Here is an 18,042-nt window from a genome sequence, read left to right on the forward strand (position 1 = left end):
CACTCACTCCCTACAGTGCATGCTGGGCCCCTACTCGTGCCAGGCGCGCCTGGCAGGCTCCACAGACCATCCGCGGTCTCCTTCCTGGAAGTCCACGTTCTCTCGCCTCCCGCGGGCCCTGGTCAATGGGGGAGGGGAAGGGAGAAGCTGAGAGTGGGCAGAAGGCAGCAGTCAGAGGATAGGAGGCAGTTCAGGGTTCGTGAACAGGTGGGGCATCTGCCCCCCAGGATCAGGACGCGCCTTGAAACGCAAACTTTGAACCTCACTCCCCTGATCACAATAGAGCATCCGGGAAGCGCCCAGTGTCCCCACCTCCGGAATGAGGTCGACAGGACCCGGAATGAAACCACATCCCCCGGGCAGCCGCCAGAGCAAGGGTTTGCATCACATCCCTGTTCCCTGTTCCCAGAGGGGCAACCAGAGGAGGCAGGGCTCCTCTGCTGATGCAGGACGTCTAAGCAGACGTGAATCATATCGACGATGTGAATATTAATAAACAGAAACCTCGTTTAAAACGGAGTTCGGAGGCCAGAGGGAGCAGCTCTCACGGCACCACCAGAGCCCAACTAGAGAAAAAGACTTCCTCTTCTTGCCTGGCAACAGCTCAGCCAATGAAAAGCCGCTACACTTGGGACTGGAGAGGGGTCTCCTCCAGTGAACTGTAGCCCTCCCAACTTCCCCTTCCCCTCTATAAAAGAGTTTCTCTTCCCCTTTTTGGCAGACTTGCAAGTGGCTGGCCATAGTTGTAGATCCAGGATTGCAATTCTTTGCTGATCCCGGATAGAAATAACTGGCTATTTGCAACCTGTTGGCAGAAAGTAGACATTGACTGACTGCCGGGGCGCAGAGCCAGGGTATAAAAGTAGTGGCAGGCTGCATAGCTATTGAGACCCCGCGCACCCCCAGGGTTGCAGGGACGTCCCAGCGCCCCGGGAAACACACCGAGTAATTCCTGATGCCTCTGCCAGGTTTCAGCCAGCGGCGGCGGGAACTAGGAGCGCTCCCTGACCTCACCGGGCAGCGCGGGCCGAGCGCACCGGCCGCCTCGGGCGCCCGGGCGGGGCGCGCCCCAGGTCCCAGGCCGGCGCGAGGAGCCAGGCCTCGGCTCCGGGGCCCCAGGACCCTTGTCTTCGTCGTCTGCAGTGTCCTGCTGCCGGTGAGTCCTCGCCGCGGTTCCTGGCTCGGGAAGGCGTGTCTGGTGGCCGGGAGGGAGCAGGGGGAGTTGGGAGACGCGGCCGGGTGCCTGCCCGGGTCACCAGCTGCCGGGGCATGTACTGCAGGACCGACCCGGGCAAAGTCGGGGGAAGAGCAGGGTCCCCGGCCGGCAGGGCCGACCAGGGCCGAGGGAGAAGAGCCCGCGCTCCGCCTGCGGGTCCCTGGAGCGGCTGGCCACGAAGAGCCCCAGCCCCAGCAAGCCTCAGAGTGACAGATAGATTACCTTTTCTTTCTTTTCATTCTCCTCCGTCCTATTCCTCTCCCCGACCCCCACCACCCTATTTTACCTTACGTTTAAATTCTAAAACGTGCTTGTTGCAACTCGGTTCAGGTTGCAGCCAGCGAAAAGGAAATTTCCCTAGGCTGCCCTACGCAGCTTCCAGTTCCGCCCCCTGAACGGCCGCTGGGCACAGTCTCCCAAGTTCCTGCCTGTCACTTTGTAGCACAGCAACAGGTACAGGCGCTGTGTAGACCCGTCAGTCATCTCAGGCCTCGGAGGCTCGCCCCTTCCTTTAGGATTCAGGGTAAGGCTCTGGTCTTGATTTTGCTTCTGACCCAAGCCAGTATTGGTGTGTACCCTAAAGAAACTCATTAGGAGAAAAATATGCTTACTTCCATTTCTTTTCCAGGTTGTGTGAGGCTCTTTTCGAAGTTTCTTATACATTAAAAAAAAAAAAATTAAGGTCAAACAAGGTTACAGGAATCATGAAAATTTACGTTTTCGCTGAACAAATTACTACTAAAATCGGAAAACCAGTATCATTTTGCACTCAAAAAATTATAGAATTAATTTTTAGAATACCAGTTTGTAATGGATAGGACCCACGTTTACCACTGCTTGATGAATGGCTCACTTTAGTCAGGCTGGTGTGAATCTGGATGAATATAAGTACGCCTGTGCAGACAAGGTAAAAAATCTGAATTTGCTGGTTTGGGGAGTGTGAAACCCAGGCCTTCTGGTGTCCCCAACCACCGTCTAATCCCTCCATTAATCTTGCCTTTTTCTATGTATTTTTAGGCATGATCACTTTTAAAATTTTGTGGTAATCCAAATTACATGTGTTATGTCAGTATATTCAGCTTTATCTTATTCTTTTAGCAATGGTCTAGTATTTTATTCCATGAGTGAGCCACAATTTATTTTAGTCTTCTCTCATACTGATAGCTGTGTAGATTATATCCTGTTTCTGTTTTTGCTAATTTCAACATCATTATAGTTAATACCTTTGTACATGTCATATATCCACATAGCTATGTGCACTGTCTATTGAGTAACTCCTTAGAAGTGGAATTGCTGTGTCAGCAGGTCAGATAATTTTGTACTTTTGTTTAGATAATGACCAGCTGTCCTCCACAAGAAGGCTGTACCGTTTTACACTCACACCGAGTCCACAAGTACTCCTGTCTCCTTACTTTCTCACTACACTGAACTTTAACTCTTTCCTAGTCAAGAGATAAAAAATGGTGCACCACAGAGTTGTGGTGTTTGTTTGTTTGTTTGTTTTTTGCTGAGGAAGATTGGCCCTGAACTAACATCCATGCCCATCCTTCTCTATTTTGTATGTGGGATGCTGGCACAGCATGGCTTGATAAGTAGTGCATAGGTCCACACCTGGGATCCAAACCTGCAAACCCCGGGCCGCCGAAGCAGAGGGCACAAACTTAACTACTATGCCACTGGACTGGCCCCAAGAGTTGTAGTTTTGATTCCTCGGTGCTCTTAGAGATTTCAAGGATCTGTGAGGTTTCTGAGACTGGGAGCAGGTGACCAGGAGACCCGGATTAGGCTGCAGGGGAGGGCGGCAGGGGGACTGGAATCCCAGCTCTGCCCTTGAGCTGTGTCACCTGGGGCCAGTTACCACCGCAGCCCTGCCTGTAATGAGATGGGGCCCATGTGCTCGGGCTGTTGGAAGGGTGACATCAGATGGGGCCCAGTGCTGAGCCCTCTCCTGGCCCCAGGTCCTTGTCTGCAGTGCTGGTATGGCCCCATTTCAGGTCCCTCTCTATCAAAGTAGGAGCTGTGAGGCTCAGAGGCTCAGAGGCTGAGTCAGGCTGTGTGAGTCCTGCTGTGGGAGCTGGAGACAGCGGGCCTGCTCGACTCCTTTCCAGCTTTGGGCCCCTGGTGTGGCCCCCGCTTCCTCCCGTGTGAAGTGGGGAGAAGTCTGCAGGGCCCTTTGTGAACCCCTGAGAGCCGTGGGGGCGCCGTGGGAGGCTGTGTGGGAGGACAGATCCCATCCTCGGGTGGTGTCCACCACTGTGGTGCTGGGAGGGCCACAGGGCACATGGTGTCCAGCCCAGCAGTGGCTGCCACCTGCTCGTGTTGGCACCTTGGTCTCGGCTCCCTGTGGTGGAGGCAGGAGCTTCTGAAGAACAGGGAGGAGAGCAATGCTGGAGGAGGTCGTGGAGGAACGCAGAGGAGCCCAAATGTCAAGTGATGACCATAATGACATTGCAGGGCCACAGGCCTGGCATCCTCAAATGACTCAGTTGTCCCTGTGCTGAGGGCCCCACACAGGTGCAGTCTGAGGAGTGAGCAGGAAACGCATCAGTCCCTGTGGCTGCAGGTGCCTGGTCACCAATTATGGTGGCTCAGAAGTCCCACTATCTGCTGTCAGTGCTGTGGAGAACCAGGAATGTAGGTGATATAATTGAGTCAGAGTCTGAAGGCCTGAGAACAGGAAAGCCAACCAGTAGATTCCAGGAAGGCCTGAGAACCAAGGGCACCAAAGGCAGAAGATGGATGTCCCAGCTGGAGCTGTCAGGCGGGAAGGGCCGAATTCTTCTTTGCTCTGCCTTTTTGTTCCATTCAGGCCCTCAAAGGGTTGGATGATGCTCACCCACACTGGGGAGAGCAAAGTGCTTTACTGAATCCATCAGTTCAAATGTTAATTTCATATGGAAACACCCTCACAGACTGAAGGAGAAATAACGCTTAGCTAAATATCTGGGCACACAGTGATCCAGTAAAGATGACACATAAAATTAACCATCATAGCATGGTTTTCTGTATATTGGGTTTTGTTGAATTTCTTAGACCTTTGGCTTTATAGTTTATCCAGCTTGGAAGATTTTTGGCTATTCTGTCTTTAAATATTTCGTCTGTCTTCTTCCTTTAATGGGCCTTCAATTGCTTTTATGTTAGAATCCTCAGTGTTGTTTCAGAGATAACTTAGGATCTATTCATTTTTTCCTTCGTTTTCTTCTTATATTTCATTTTGGGTAGTTCCTATTGCTCTGCCTTCAAGTTCGCTGATCTTCTGCAGTACCTAATCTGCTGTTAATCCCATCCAGTGTATTTTTCATTACAGATGTTGTACTTTTTTAATATCTAGATGTTCCATTTGGTCTTTTTAATATCTCCCATCTATCTCCTGGTCATGTTCATGTTTTCTCTTTTATATCCTTGAGTATGTATATAAGATTTAGATTAGTGTTTTAAGTTGTTTTTCTAAATTCCATTATTTCTGTCACTTCTTTGTGTCTATTGATGAATTTTTTTCCTATTCATGGGGATATTTTCCCAATTCTTTTATGTCTAGTAATTTTTCATTAGATGAAGACATTGTGAATTTCACTTTCTTGGGAACTGAATTTTGCAGTATTCAGTTAAAGAGTGTTGAGTACTGTTCTGGTCACAGTTAAGGAAACTGAATATCGATTTGATCCTCCAATAGTACCTTTTATCTTTATGCCTAGGCTACAGTTGCTTATTTGGGGCTAATTTAGTTAACACCAAGGGTCTAGTAATTAACTGGTAACTAGCCAGCACCGTCTTCTGCGGTCTGTCTGCTCTGGTAGATGGGAACATGGACATTTCCCAGCCCTGGTGAGCCTCGGTCCTTGTCCAGCCTGCTGATTTCCAGTGGTCTCTTCTCAGCCTGGGTGGGTCCCTCTCGTGTGTGCACAGATCAGCTCTCACCCAGACCCTGGACGGGCCCCTCTGCACATCTCCAGAGCCCTCTCTGTGCAGCTTCTCCTTCCCCAGTTCTCTGCGCTGCATTCAGCCTCTTGGACTCCTCTCTGTGCCTCCTGAGCAGAGGCCCGGGGCTTCCAGTGCCCCCTCCCTGAGCTGTAGCCTGGAGACTGTCCTTGGGCAGTATGCTGAGGCCAGCACTGGGCTCCCCTCCTGTGTGTCTGGGGGGTGGGGCGCTGTTATTGACCCCCCAAGGAGTTGATGAGCCCTTCACTCGGAGTGTCTGGGCCCTGGGGGAGAGAATGAGTGAGCCCGTGTTCATCGTGCTCCTGGGAGCTCACAGTCTGGTGGAAGAGATGAGACCAGGGACCTAAATAACTAAAATAAAATGCTGTGAGATCCTATCACCCTCACTTCACCCCACCTCCAGAGAGGCTGTGATGGTGCCAGGGAATGTCATTCCCCTGTATTTGGACTCTGACAGAGGTGAGGCCATTTTGTTGCAAGACCCCAGGTTATGATACTGCTGGCCTGGAGAATGTGGTTTTGATTAAATCAACATTGTGGGTAATGTTTATACTAACCACAGCATGTGATTAAATATAGAACTTAGCATGTGTCAAGCTGTTTTCTCTCTGTGTGTTTCTTTGTCTTTCTGTCTCTCTCTCTTACACACACACACACACACACACACACACACACCCCTGTGGACTGACACAGCTTCAAATCTCTGGCCGCACCCTTGGTCCCTCAAGCAGAGGTAACCATGTACTAGAAGGTCTCCTCCTCTACCCCACTTAGTATTGCCCCTACTCCCCCCACCCTGTTACTTTGACTCCATTCTTGTCTGTGATCCTGTCCATGTAGACTCTTCCCTCTATGTCCACCAGTGTCCCCGCCACCCATGGAATCTGTCACCTCTGCCTGGGCAGCACCCCCAGGCTCTTTTCACCTTTGTCAACCTTGAGGTTACCTGTGTCTCTGCCTCAGCTCCCTGTGACCTGGAACTGTCCTGAGGAAAGGAAGGGCCACGTCTTGTCGTGACTGAAAACAGTTAAGATTGTATGTTTTAATCCCTATACCAATTGCATATACACAAGGAAACATGTATAGATAAAAGGCCAGTACAGGGCCAGCTCCGTGGCTTAGCGGTTAAGTGCGTGCGCTCTGCTGCTGGCAGCCCGGGTTCGGATCCCGGGCACGTACCGATGCACCACTTCCCTGGCCATGTTGAGGCCGCGTCCCACATACAGCAACTAGAAGGATGTGCAGCTATGACATACAACTATCTACTGGGGCTTTGGGGGAAAAAAATAAATAAAGTTAAAAAAAAATTTTTTTTTTTAAAAAAAAGGCCAGTACACAAATAAAATGGAATTTCAAAAAGTAATTAACATCAAAATATGCAGGAAAAGAGAACAGGGAAAGAAATTGGGCAAACACAAAATAAATGCTAAACTTATAGACCTCTTTCAAACACATCAGTTATTACATTTGCTATAAATCTACTAAATGTTACAATTCAAAGGTAGAAAAAGTTATAAAGGACGAAAAAGCAAGACCGCAAATATAGTATCTATTAGAGATGCATTTAAAAGCAAGACACAGATATATTGAAAATAAATGGATGGAAAAAAGTGTACCATGCAAATAGTAGTGGTAAGAAATCTGCTGTGGCTATCTTAATAGCAGATGAAATTGATTTCAAAACAAAGAATATTATGAGAGTGTTACTGAACCCGGTTTGTTTTGCCCACCACATGATTATGCCAATCACCAAGATGACGAGTTTGCAGCAGAGAAAGCGTTTAATTCATGAGGAAGCCAAGTGAGGAGACAGGAGAACTAATCTCAAATCTGCCTCCCCCAAAAATGAGGATTAGGGATATTTATGGGAGAAAGGGGCAGGGCAGTCTGAAGTGGGAATAGATGATTGGAGGTAAGGAGAAGTGAGGTAATTGATGATCTGTGCAAGCATAGTTAAGATTCATGGCTCTTCATAGGATGCATGTTCACAAAATGGCAGTGTTACCATGATCTGAGGGTGGAGTTTTCAGCTCCTTGATGTCAAAGGGTCACCTATTGGTCATCTGCACAGGCCCAGTTGATGAGTCAGTGGTCTTAACCAGTCTGAACTGGGCAAGGAGTCAACTCTCAGTTCGAAAAACTCAAGCACCTGTTACCATGGTGACTCAGGTGTTAGAGATGTTATCTATAGGGTGGGTTTTAGTAATGCATTATCTAACTACTTTTGCAGACAGACAACTAACTGTGTATAGTTAAAGCAAGTTGGCCCCCCATTTCAAGAGATAAGAGGGAACTTTTGTTATGTTAAAAGAATTAATTCCTTAGGGAGTCACAATAATTGTATATGTGTATGTGACTGACACAGTTTCAAAATACATGAAACAAAAATCCACAGAATGAAAGGGAGATTTTAACACCACTTTATCAGCAATTGATGGAATGATTAGATGATAGCTCAGTAAAGCCATGAGAGATCTAACACTGTCAACCACCTTGACTTAATGGTTGTTCACAGAGCAGACGTGCAACATCTGCTGAAGACTCATTTTCTTCTGTGAACATAGTACTGTGGGAGATCAAGATTTGGCCATCCTGAAATATATCTCTTTACCTTGATTGTTTTCTCTGAAGGACATTTGACCTCCCCCACTAACTGCCTAAAGAATTTGACATGGTGGCTCCTTCCTGGAACAGATCTTCTATCATGATGGCTATAAAGATAATGTAGGATAGAGGTTACAATAGCAAAGGCACCAAGCCTCTTTTATCAAAAAACTCTGTCTCTCCCTGACCACATTATCTATAGATGACCCCGAAAAGAATTGTCCTCCTGCCCTCTGAAGTCCCAGGCCACTACCCACCCCCAACACGCTCCTCACCTTTAGCTGCAATACTTAAGCAAGCAGCTTAGACAGAGGGACGAGTTGCTCATTTCTGAGTTTCTCCCATGTATACATGTTATTAAACTTGGTATTATTTTCTCCTGCTAACCTGTCTTGTTAATTATTTGGCCAGCCATAAGAACCTTAAGGGAAAGGGCAGAGGGAGATTCACCCTCTTCCCCCGACAGTACCTTCACCAAGACAGTCCCCGTTCTGGGCTATAAAATGAGGCTAAATGAAATTAAAGTGAGTGAAATTATAGAGAGTATGTTATCTAATGCAAGGAAACTAAATTGGAAATCAATAACAATATCTATAAAGACCCCCAAAATTTGGATATTGAGCAAAACACTTTTAAACAATCCATGGTTCAAAAAAGAAATCAAAATGGAATTGAAAAAACATTTCACAATAAATAACAATGAAACTATAACACATCAAAACTAGTGGGATGCTGCTAAAACTGTGCTTAGATTAAAATGTATAGCTTTCCATGCTTTTATTAAAAGAATAGAGGGGTAGAGGAAATGGGGAGTGACTGTTAATAGTATGGAGTTTCTTTCTGGGGTTATGAGAATATTCTGAAATTGATTTTAGTCATGATTGTTTAACTCTGAATATATTACACAATTGAAATATATTAAAACAATCTAAAGGGGTGATTTATGTGAATAATTATAATTATTAATTATGCGAATTATATCATTAAAACTGTTAAGAAAAAGAAGATGAAATATATAAAATCTATGACCTGAAGATCCACATTAATGAGCCATAAAAATAAATGTAAATTTAAAGCAAATAAAGTAACCAGGAGGAATAGAAATCAGTGAAATAGAATATTCAGACACTGTCTGCCTGGAGTCAGCGCAGACCCCGCAGGTTAAGGGCTCAGTCCCACAAGACCGCTCCCACGTCAGATAGCAATCACTAGTAGTGAGCTCCCAGGTTACCCACGCTTTTGTCCCACTTGCCTATAAATCGAGGTTCCCACAGCCCTCTCGTCAGGTCTGATAATTTGCTATAACAGCTCACACAACTCAGGGAAACACATTCCCTGATTTATTATAAAGGGTACAAATGAACAGCCAGGGTGAAAGGCGAGGTCCAGAAGAGTGCAGAAGCACAGAAGCTTCTGTCCCCATGGAGTGGGGGTGCACCACCCTTCCAGCATGTGGGTGTGTTCACCAACCTGGAAGCTCTCTGAACCCCCCAGTTTAGGGATTTTTATGGAGGCTTCATCACATAGGTGTTACCGCACCAGGTATGTTTTTACCTGCCACCCAGAAGCCAATCACTGAGATGATGTGATTGCAGAGAGAGAGGGTTTATTAATCACAAGGCAGCCACGTGTGGAAACGGGAGAAGGAATCTCAAATCCGCTTCCCTGAAAATAGGGACTCAGGGCTATTTATGGGGAAGGGGCAAGATGGTCTGAAATGATTGGAGGTGAGGAGAGGTGAGGTAATTGATGATCTGCGCAAGCGCAAGCGTAGTCAGGCTTCATGCCTCTGCGTAGGACTGTCCACAGAATGGCGGCATTAGCATGCTCTGCGGGTGGAGTTCCAACCTCTTGCTGTCAAAACGTCGCTTATAGGTCGCTTATCGGACACATGTCTGCGTGGGTCCAGTTGATGGGTTGGTGGTCTCAATCCGGCCTGAAGTGGACAGGGAGTTCAGTTCCTGGAAAGAATAGCTCAAACACTCATTACCATGGTGACGCCGGCTCCAGGGGGATGGTACCTATAGGAGCCTGGCGGGAGTCAGATAGCATATTGCCTAAACAGCACAGTTAACAGTGGGTAAGTTTATCATGCAGATTTAAGTCCTCCTCTTCTGTTTCTGATAAGTTTCTAGGTAAGGCCATCCGCCTCTCCTTCCTGGTACAGGGAAGAAGATACCTTTACAAATGGAGATTTTCTTTACAAATGTAAACTTTATTTTATAAAGGGCAACCAGAACTAAGAAGGGGCTTAGCACAGACTCACCCAGACAACAGGAGATGTCCGTGGCAATGGCCTGTTCTGGGGGCAGGCCTCCCATCCCAAACTCCTTTCGTTAGTTAGTGGGGGTGGGGACGGGGGCCAATTCCAATCCCCCATAGTTACTGGCTGCGTAATCATCAATGGCTAACTGTTTGCTGGTTTTATAGGCATGATCAATTATAAACTCATTCTCTACCCCCTTTCCCCTCCCTAGAGGATGGAGGTGGGGCTGAAAATTCCCAGCTTCTAATCATGGCTTGGTCTTCCTGGTGCCCAGCCCCCATCCTGAAGCTATTCAGTAGTCCACCAAGAGTTGCCACATTAGAACAAAAGACATTCCTATCACCACCATTACAGAGGAAATTACAAGGGTTTTAGGAGCTCTGTTTTAGAAACTGGGGGCAGAGACCAAATATATATATTTTCTATTATGTCACAAATACAATAAAAAGAACTGGCAAAAATGGAAAGTTAGTTTTCTGAAAGGATCAACAAAATGAATAAACTCCTGACTAGACTAACAAAGAAAAAACACAAAATACCAGTGTCAAGAATTAATGATGGACGTCACAACAAACTCTACATCCATTAAAAAGATATGAAGGGGATCTTTGAATAACTTTATACCAATAAATTAGACAACTTGGATGAAATGGACACGTTCTTTGAAAAATACTACTTAGCAAAATAGAGACAAAATGAAAATGTTACCGGACACACACCCAGGTCCTCTACCCGCCACACAAGAGGGGCCAAAGAAAACTGGAACGCCAGGCTTATGGCAAGGAAAGAGTTTTTATTTCGGGTGACGTCAGCCGGGAGACGAGAGCTCTCAAATTTGTCCCATTTCCCCGAAAGATGGGAGGCAAGGGGTTTTAGAGGTTGTGAGGAATGTGGCTGCTTATAGGGAGGGGGAGCCTGTGGCCTTGCTAGTCAGCGCTTTCCCATCAGCCTTCGTTTGGCCTTGTGAGGCTGCTGGCAGGGAGGAGGGTGGCGAGATAAGGGAATTGCTGGTGGGTGTCCTTCAGCCGTCTCTGTGGTGGATGGTAGATTCTGGCGCCAGGAAGCCAAGGAGTTGAGGTCTAAGAAGCTTTAGCTTCTTGATATCAGTTTCCCTGTAACAAACCTCAAGAACTGGTAATTAGCCAAAACTTCAGTGTGAGCCCAGCTTGAGGCCACCTGGGCTTTTAACAATTTGTAACTTCTATCTGCTATGTGAAGTTCAGGGATACAAAAAAAAAAAAAAAAAAAAAAAAACCAATAGTTACATATGAATCAGAATTTCTTGTTTAAAACTTTACCACTGTTAACCTTCAAAAACCAAAACCAGTTAAGAGGCAAAAAGCATTTATTTGGGATCAAAAGAATTACAATTCAAGGAACAGAGTCTCAGGTAGAAACCCAAATAGTCTCCTGCTGGGGAGTAAAAGTCATGGGCTTTTAAAGGCAAAGAAGGGAGGTTGTATTACAAAGAATTTTAAATGGAGTTGCAGGCAGAGAGCTAGTCTTGGCTAAGCATTGATTGAGGATTGATTCTGTCTTCAGAAAGTTCACAGTCCTCAGTTTTTGTGATCGGGATGTCATTCTCCCGCTGACTTCTCAAACAATAGCTTGTAAAACAATTGCCGTTTTGGCCCAGTCCAAGGTTCAAGACAGCAAGGCAGTTTCTCTGGGAAGGCATCTCTAACTCCATTTTAAAATGGCTCCACTAAAGTCAATTTTGACACCACAAAGAAAACTGTAGGTCCAGCAGTTTTGCTGGTAAATTCTATAAATATTTATGGCAGAAATGACACCAGTCTTACACAAATTCTTTCATAAAACACAGGAGTTCTTCAGTGGTTTAGGAGGCCAGCATAACCCTAGTACTAAAACCTGACAAAAGCATTTCAAAAGAGGAAAAATACTGAACAATATCCCTCCTAAAAATAGATGCAAAAATCTTTAATAAAACAAATAGTGAACCAAATTCAGCAATATTTAAAGAAGATAACACGTCGTGACCGAGTGGGGTTAATCCCGGCAGTAAGTATTGGATTAACATCTGAAAATCAGTGTTTGTCACTATATTAACAGTGTGAAGGAGAAGAACTATATGAACAGCTTAATAGACGAGAAAAAGCATTTGACAGCATTTAACCCCCTTTCATGATAAAAGCTCTGGTTATATCAGGAGGGAAGGGAACTTCCTCCATCTGCTAAAGGCTGTTTCCTCTTGGAGTCACATAGCAAATTAGGATAACCTAGGAAGGGGCATGAGGAAATTTTCTGTGGTATTACTAATGTTCCGTGATCTAGAGAGAGGATTTGGGTTACACAAGTGTGTGCATTTTTCAAAACGCTTTGTGTGGTACCCTTAAGAATTGGGCATTTCACTCTTTGTAAATTTTACCATTAAGAAAACTGTAAACAAATATTGAACTCTAGTTACTGAAATACATGCTAAAGTATTAAGAGAAATGTACTGATATCTGCAACTGAATTTCATCATAAAAATAAGACAGATGAATGGACAAAGGGATGGATAGAGAAAGAAATATGTGATGAAGCAAATATAGGAAAATATTAGTTATAGAATCTAGGTGGTGAGTATATGGGAGTTCATTGTACAAGTCTTTTAACTTTACTGAGTGCTTGAAACTGTTCTTAATAAAATATTGAGAAAGAGTCCATGAGAGGAGAATCCGGAAGACAGGAGGGAATAGCATTGTGAGAGCAGAGAAAGGAGACACAGACATTGCTGGACTCAGAGGAGGCCCAGCCTGGACAAGGGAGGACCTGAGGGACACGTGAGCTTAGCGGTCACCAAATGCTGGACTAGCCGTTATGTGGAAGAAAGCTGCGTTTTATCTTGTTTAGATACAGTTGGTTGAACTGAGCTCAAAAAAAGATTTTATTCTGACTTATTTTCTTAATTTAACTTTTTATTTTAAAATACTCTCAAAATTACAGAAAGGTTGCAAAAACTATACAAAAACTTTTTTCTGAACCATCTGAAAACTAGATGCTAACACGATGAACATCATTCCTGAACGCTTTAGTGTGTACTCCCTACAAACAAGAACATTCTCCCTCATAACCACAATACAACCTTCAGATCAAAACATTAATGTCAATATCGATTATCTAATTCTCAGACCCCATTCAAATTTCTCCGATTGTTCCTATGTCATTTGTAGCTCAGAGATCGTGACACAAATCACTGCATTGTCACTTTTCTGTGACTCTTTGGTATTTAGTGGGACATTGACAGGTTCCATCAGCAATGGCTTGCCAGGCACTTTAAAAAAACGTTTTTTAATTGTGATAAAATATATGTCACGTAAAATTTACCATCGCCATTTTTCAGTGTACAGTTCAGTAGTGTTAACCACATTCACATTGTTGTGCAACCAATTTCTAGAAGTATTTTCATTTTGCAAAACTGAAACTCTATACTCATTAAACAACTTCCAATTCTCCCCTCTGTCCAGTACCTGACAACCAAAATTCCACTTTCTGTCTCTATGAATTTGTCTACTCTAGGTATATAAGTAGAATCATATAGTATATGTCTTTTTGTGATTGGCTTATTTCACTTATCATAATGTCCTCGAGGTTCATCCATGTTGTAGCATGTCAGAATTTCCTTTTTTTTTTTTTTTTAAGATCAATATATATTCCATTGTGTGAATACACCACATTTTGTTTATCCATTGATGGACACTTAGGTCTCTTTCACCTTTTGGCTATTGTCAATAATGCTGCTATGAACATAGGTGTGCAAATATATCTTTGAGTCCATGCTTTCAATTCTTTTGTTTATATACCCAGAAGTAGAATTGCTGGATCATATCGTAATTCTATTTTTAATTTTTTGAGAAAACCCAAATTTTATGGAAACTTTTTCCATAGGGGCTGCATCATTTTACATTCCTACCAACAGTGCACAAGTCTTCCAATTTCTCCACATCTTTACCAACAATTGTATTTTCTAGGTTTCTTTCTTGTCTTTTTTTCTTTTCTCTTATAGTTGCCATCCTAATGGGTGTGCGGTGGCATCTCATTGTGGTTTTGGTTTGCATTTCCCTGTTGATTAGGGATGTTGAGCTTCTTTTCATGTGCTTATTGGCCGTTTGTATATCTTCTCCAGAAAAATGTCTATTCAAATCTTTTGTCCATTTTTTAATCAGGTTGGTGGTGGTTGTTGTTGTTGTGTGTAGGAGTTCTTTATATATTCTGGATATTAAACCCTTATCAGATATATGGTTTGCAAATATTTTACCCATTCTATGGGTTGCCCTTTCACTCTGTTGATTGTGTTCTTTGACGAACAGAAGTTTTATATTTTGATATAGCCCAATTTGTCTATTTTTTTCTTATGTTGCCTGTGCTTTTGGTGTCATATCCAAGAAACCATTGCCAAATGCAAGGTCATGAAGAATTGCCCCTATGTTTTCTTCTAGGAATTTTATAGTTTTCACTCTTACATTTAGATCTTTGACACATTTGGGGTTAATTTTTGTATATGGTGTAAAGTAAGCGTCCCAGTTCATTTTTTTGCATATAGAGATCCAGTTTTCGCAAGATCATTTTGTTGAAAAGATTTTCCTTTTGCAATGGGGAAGCGGTTTTGGTACCGTTGTCAAAAATCACTTGACCATATATGCAACAGTTTATTTCTGGGCCGTCTGTTCTACTCCATTGGTCTAGATGTCTGAGGCATCTTTTTAAACAAGAAATTCATTATTTAATGTTTGATCCTGTATCCTGATTTTTTCAAAGTTTACATATTGTATAACTCTCATTTGTAAAATTGTGTGTGTGTGTAAGAGAGAGGGGGAGAGAGAGTATTCACACATATGGAGATATAGTGGAACTAAGTAAGACAAAATATTAAAGGATGCTACTTCTAGTTGAGGGGACCAGGTGGTTTTTGTATTCTTATAAAAACTTAACTTGCTCATATTTTCTGGAATAAACATGTTTTCTTTTATAATAAGGGAAAAGGATAGAGCAGAGTTTTTCAAGTGTATGTTACTTGCCTAGCCCCAAATCATGAGGGACAAACATAAATAGAAAAGAATATGTGAGAGTTCAGAGCTGGAAGAAAGGTGGAAGTTCTGCTTAGTTTTGGAGGTGAGGTGAAGAGAGTGTGAAATGGATCCTGGGAAGGTGAGAGTCTGGAAGCCACTCATGCCTGGCCCTGCTTTGTCCCCACAGGTCCCAGCTGCCTCGGCCATGGTAACCCAGCAAGAGAGAGTTCCCCAGCAGTTACCTGCCCCACAGAAATCGAATCACAGCCTCTGGGAGAAGGGGTGTCCACCAGGTACATTCTAAGACTGATCTCTAACTCTTTACCTCACTCTGTCTCCACCTCTTTCCAGTCTTCTATTCCTGCGGTTCCTGGTTCTTTATTCCACAGGAATTTACTGGATGTCTTCTGTATGCCAAGCACTGTGCTAGCAGAGGGCATGAGGCCCCTGGCCTTGGAGCTTTCCTTCTGGGATGGTCCAGACAGAGGATGAACGTGACAGTCAGAGAGGCATGCTAGGAACTGTGAGGATAATTGAGTGATGGGTGGGACAGAGACCGGGTTGGTGAGGCCTCCTGGGGAGGGTGACTTTCATGCAGAGAGCCACTCTCTTTGGTTCAGAGAGCCAGGTGGGTGCTCCTGAGAGGGCCCCAGGAACTATCACCCAGGGGGCAGGCACAGGGGTTGGTTTGAGCAAAGCTAGGGGGCAGCTGGGGTGAGAGGAGGGTGAAGAGTTCAGAGGGACAGGTAGGGGCAGATCACGCAGGGCCCTGGACACCGTGGAGGGAACGTGGGATTTATTTTTGAGCAAGGGATACCTGTGAAACATTTTAGGCAGAAGACTGATGGGATCGGATTTGTATTTTTAGCACCCACTCTTGGATTAAAAGGTGGCAAGACTAGAACCGGTGGAGCACCTTCCAGGGCATGTCTGTGAAGCGCACCCCTCGGTTTTCTACCTGGTGGGGTGTCTGTGTTCCCTGTGGTTCTGTGAGCGTGGGGAAAGGCCGCAGGAACCACGTCTGGCGTGGTGGTTGGCTGGGGCTCTGCCTCGTGCCTGTCTCCTTCTCTCTCCACTTGGGTGAGTTAGGATTGATCTCCTGCACAAGGGCGTCCAGAGCTGGCAAGAGTAGCACTAGGGGTGCTTAAAATCCCTTGAAGAATTTGATTTCCTTTCTGTGACTGTGTGATCCTAGGAAAGGCTCCTGTGCCCTTCCGTTAGGGCGAGCCCACATTCCACAGCACCTGGTCAAGGTGTCAGGATGTGGAGAGGGAGGAGCCCAGCCCAGACAAACGCACAAAGGAAACTGCAGAAGCAGGAGATCTTCGGGTGCCAGTTGCTGTGGTCCGGGGGCGAGATGGGTGGGCTTGACCAGGGTGGTGAGCAGAGTCATGGGCAGATTAGGAAGGACAAGGGACATAGACATCCTTTCCCTCTACAAACTGGTAAGAAAGAGTTCTCCTATATATTTGCAGTAGTTTCGTGGTTTCCTATTTTATAATTAAGTCATTGATTCACCCAGACTTTATTTTCTTGTAAGAAGAGAGTAAGAAAGACACTTTAGGGGCCGGCCCCGTGGCTTAGTGGTTAAGTGCACGCGCTCCACTAGTGGCGGCCCGGGTTCGGATCCTGGGCGCGCACCGACGCACTGCTTGTGGGGCCATGCTGAGGCCGCGTCCCACATACAGCAACTAGAAGGATGTGCAACTATGACATACCACTATCTATTGGGGCTTTGGGGGGAAAAGAAAAAGGAGGAAAATTGGCAATAGATGTTAGCTCAGAGCCGGTCTTCCTCAGCAAAAAGAGGAGGATTAGCATGGATGTTAGCTCAGAGCTGATCTTCCTCACACACAAAAAAAAAGACACTTTATTTTGCAGCAGTCTTGCTAGATGCCCAGCACCATTATTAAATAGTCACATTTTTATCATTGATATAAATTGCCATCATGATAATACATTATTCAGCAAGGTCTATTTAAGGTAGGTTTTTTAGAGCATCTTTCAATATTGATAAAAGTAAATCGGGAAACTCATGGACAGTATGTAGAAGGATTATGGGAGCTTTTTTGTTTGTTTTTCTCCATTCTGAAGATCTCTGCCTTCTAATTGGAGAGTTTAAACTATTTATATTTAACACAATTACTGATAAGGTAAGACTGACTTCTGCCCCTTAGATATTTGTTTTCCTTACGTCTTATGTATTTTGTTCCTCAATTCCACCTTTGTGCCTTTTTTTCTATTTAGTTGATTTTTTGGAGTACCATTTTGATTCCTTTCTTCTTTCCTTTTCTGTCTATTATTTAATTATTTTCTGAGTGGTTACTTTGGAGGTTACAATTACCATCTTAAGCTGATAAAACTTACTTTTTATAAAACTGACATAACTTCAATGGAATCCGAACCCCTGTGCTCCTATACATCTGCATCTCTCCTCTTTTATGTTGTGTCATAGATCACATCTTTGTACAGCGTGTGCCCATTTACATAGACCTTATGGAGGTGTGTGTGGGTGCCAAGTTTACAAGCTGGGACTTGTGATGTTTAATTTTATGTGTCAGCTTGGTTAGGTTGTGGTGCCCAGATAGTTGGTCAAACAGTTTTCTATATGTTTCTGTGAAGGTATGTTTTTGGAGGAGATTACCATTTAAATCAGTAGACTTTGAGTGAAGCATTTTAGCCTCCTTAATGTGGGTGGGCCTCCTCCAATCATCTGAAGGTCTTCATAGAAAAAGACTCACTTCCCTGGAGGAAAAGGGAGTTCTGCCTGCTCACTGCCTTTAGACTCAAACTACAACTCTTACCAGAAGGCCTACCCTGTGGACTTTGAATTTGCTAGCCTCCACAGTTGTGTGAACCAATTCTTTAAAATAAAAATCTCTCTCTTTCTATACACACATACACACATACACTCTCTCTGTCTCTCTCTCTCTCTCTCTCTCTCTCTCGGTTCTATTTCTCTGGAGAACCCTGACAAATACAGAATTTTAGAAGATTTAGAAATC

The 18,042-nt window shown here is 44.4% G+C and overlaps 1 protein-coding gene across 2 annotated transcripts in view; it reads left to right on the top strand.

Moving 5' to 3' along the window:
• Window positions 1–711: 711 nt before the first annotated feature.
• The window catches only part of LOC131411547 (tumor necrosis factor receptor superfamily member 10A-like), a 29,555-nt gene continuing 12,224 nt past the window's right edge, over window positions 712–18,042 (top strand). For both annotated transcript variants that reach the window (XM_058550523.1, XM_058550524.1), the window contains exons 1-2: window positions 712–1,156; window positions 15,225–15,330. In XM_058550523.1, coding sequence (XP_058406506.1) covers window positions 956–1,156; window positions 15,225–15,330 — 307 coding nt within the window. In that variant the 5' untranslated portion in view covers window positions 712–955. The remainder of the gene's footprint in view (window positions 1,157–15,224; window positions 15,331–18,042) is intronic.

The sequence above is a fragment of the Diceros bicornis genome, chromosome 11 (genome assembly GCF_020826845.1).
Source record: "Diceros bicornis minor isolate mBicDic1 chromosome 11, mDicBic1.mat.cur, whole genome shotgun sequence".
Taxonomy (NCBI): Eukaryota; Metazoa; Chordata; class Mammalia; order Perissodactyla; family Rhinocerotidae; genus Diceros; species Diceros bicornis.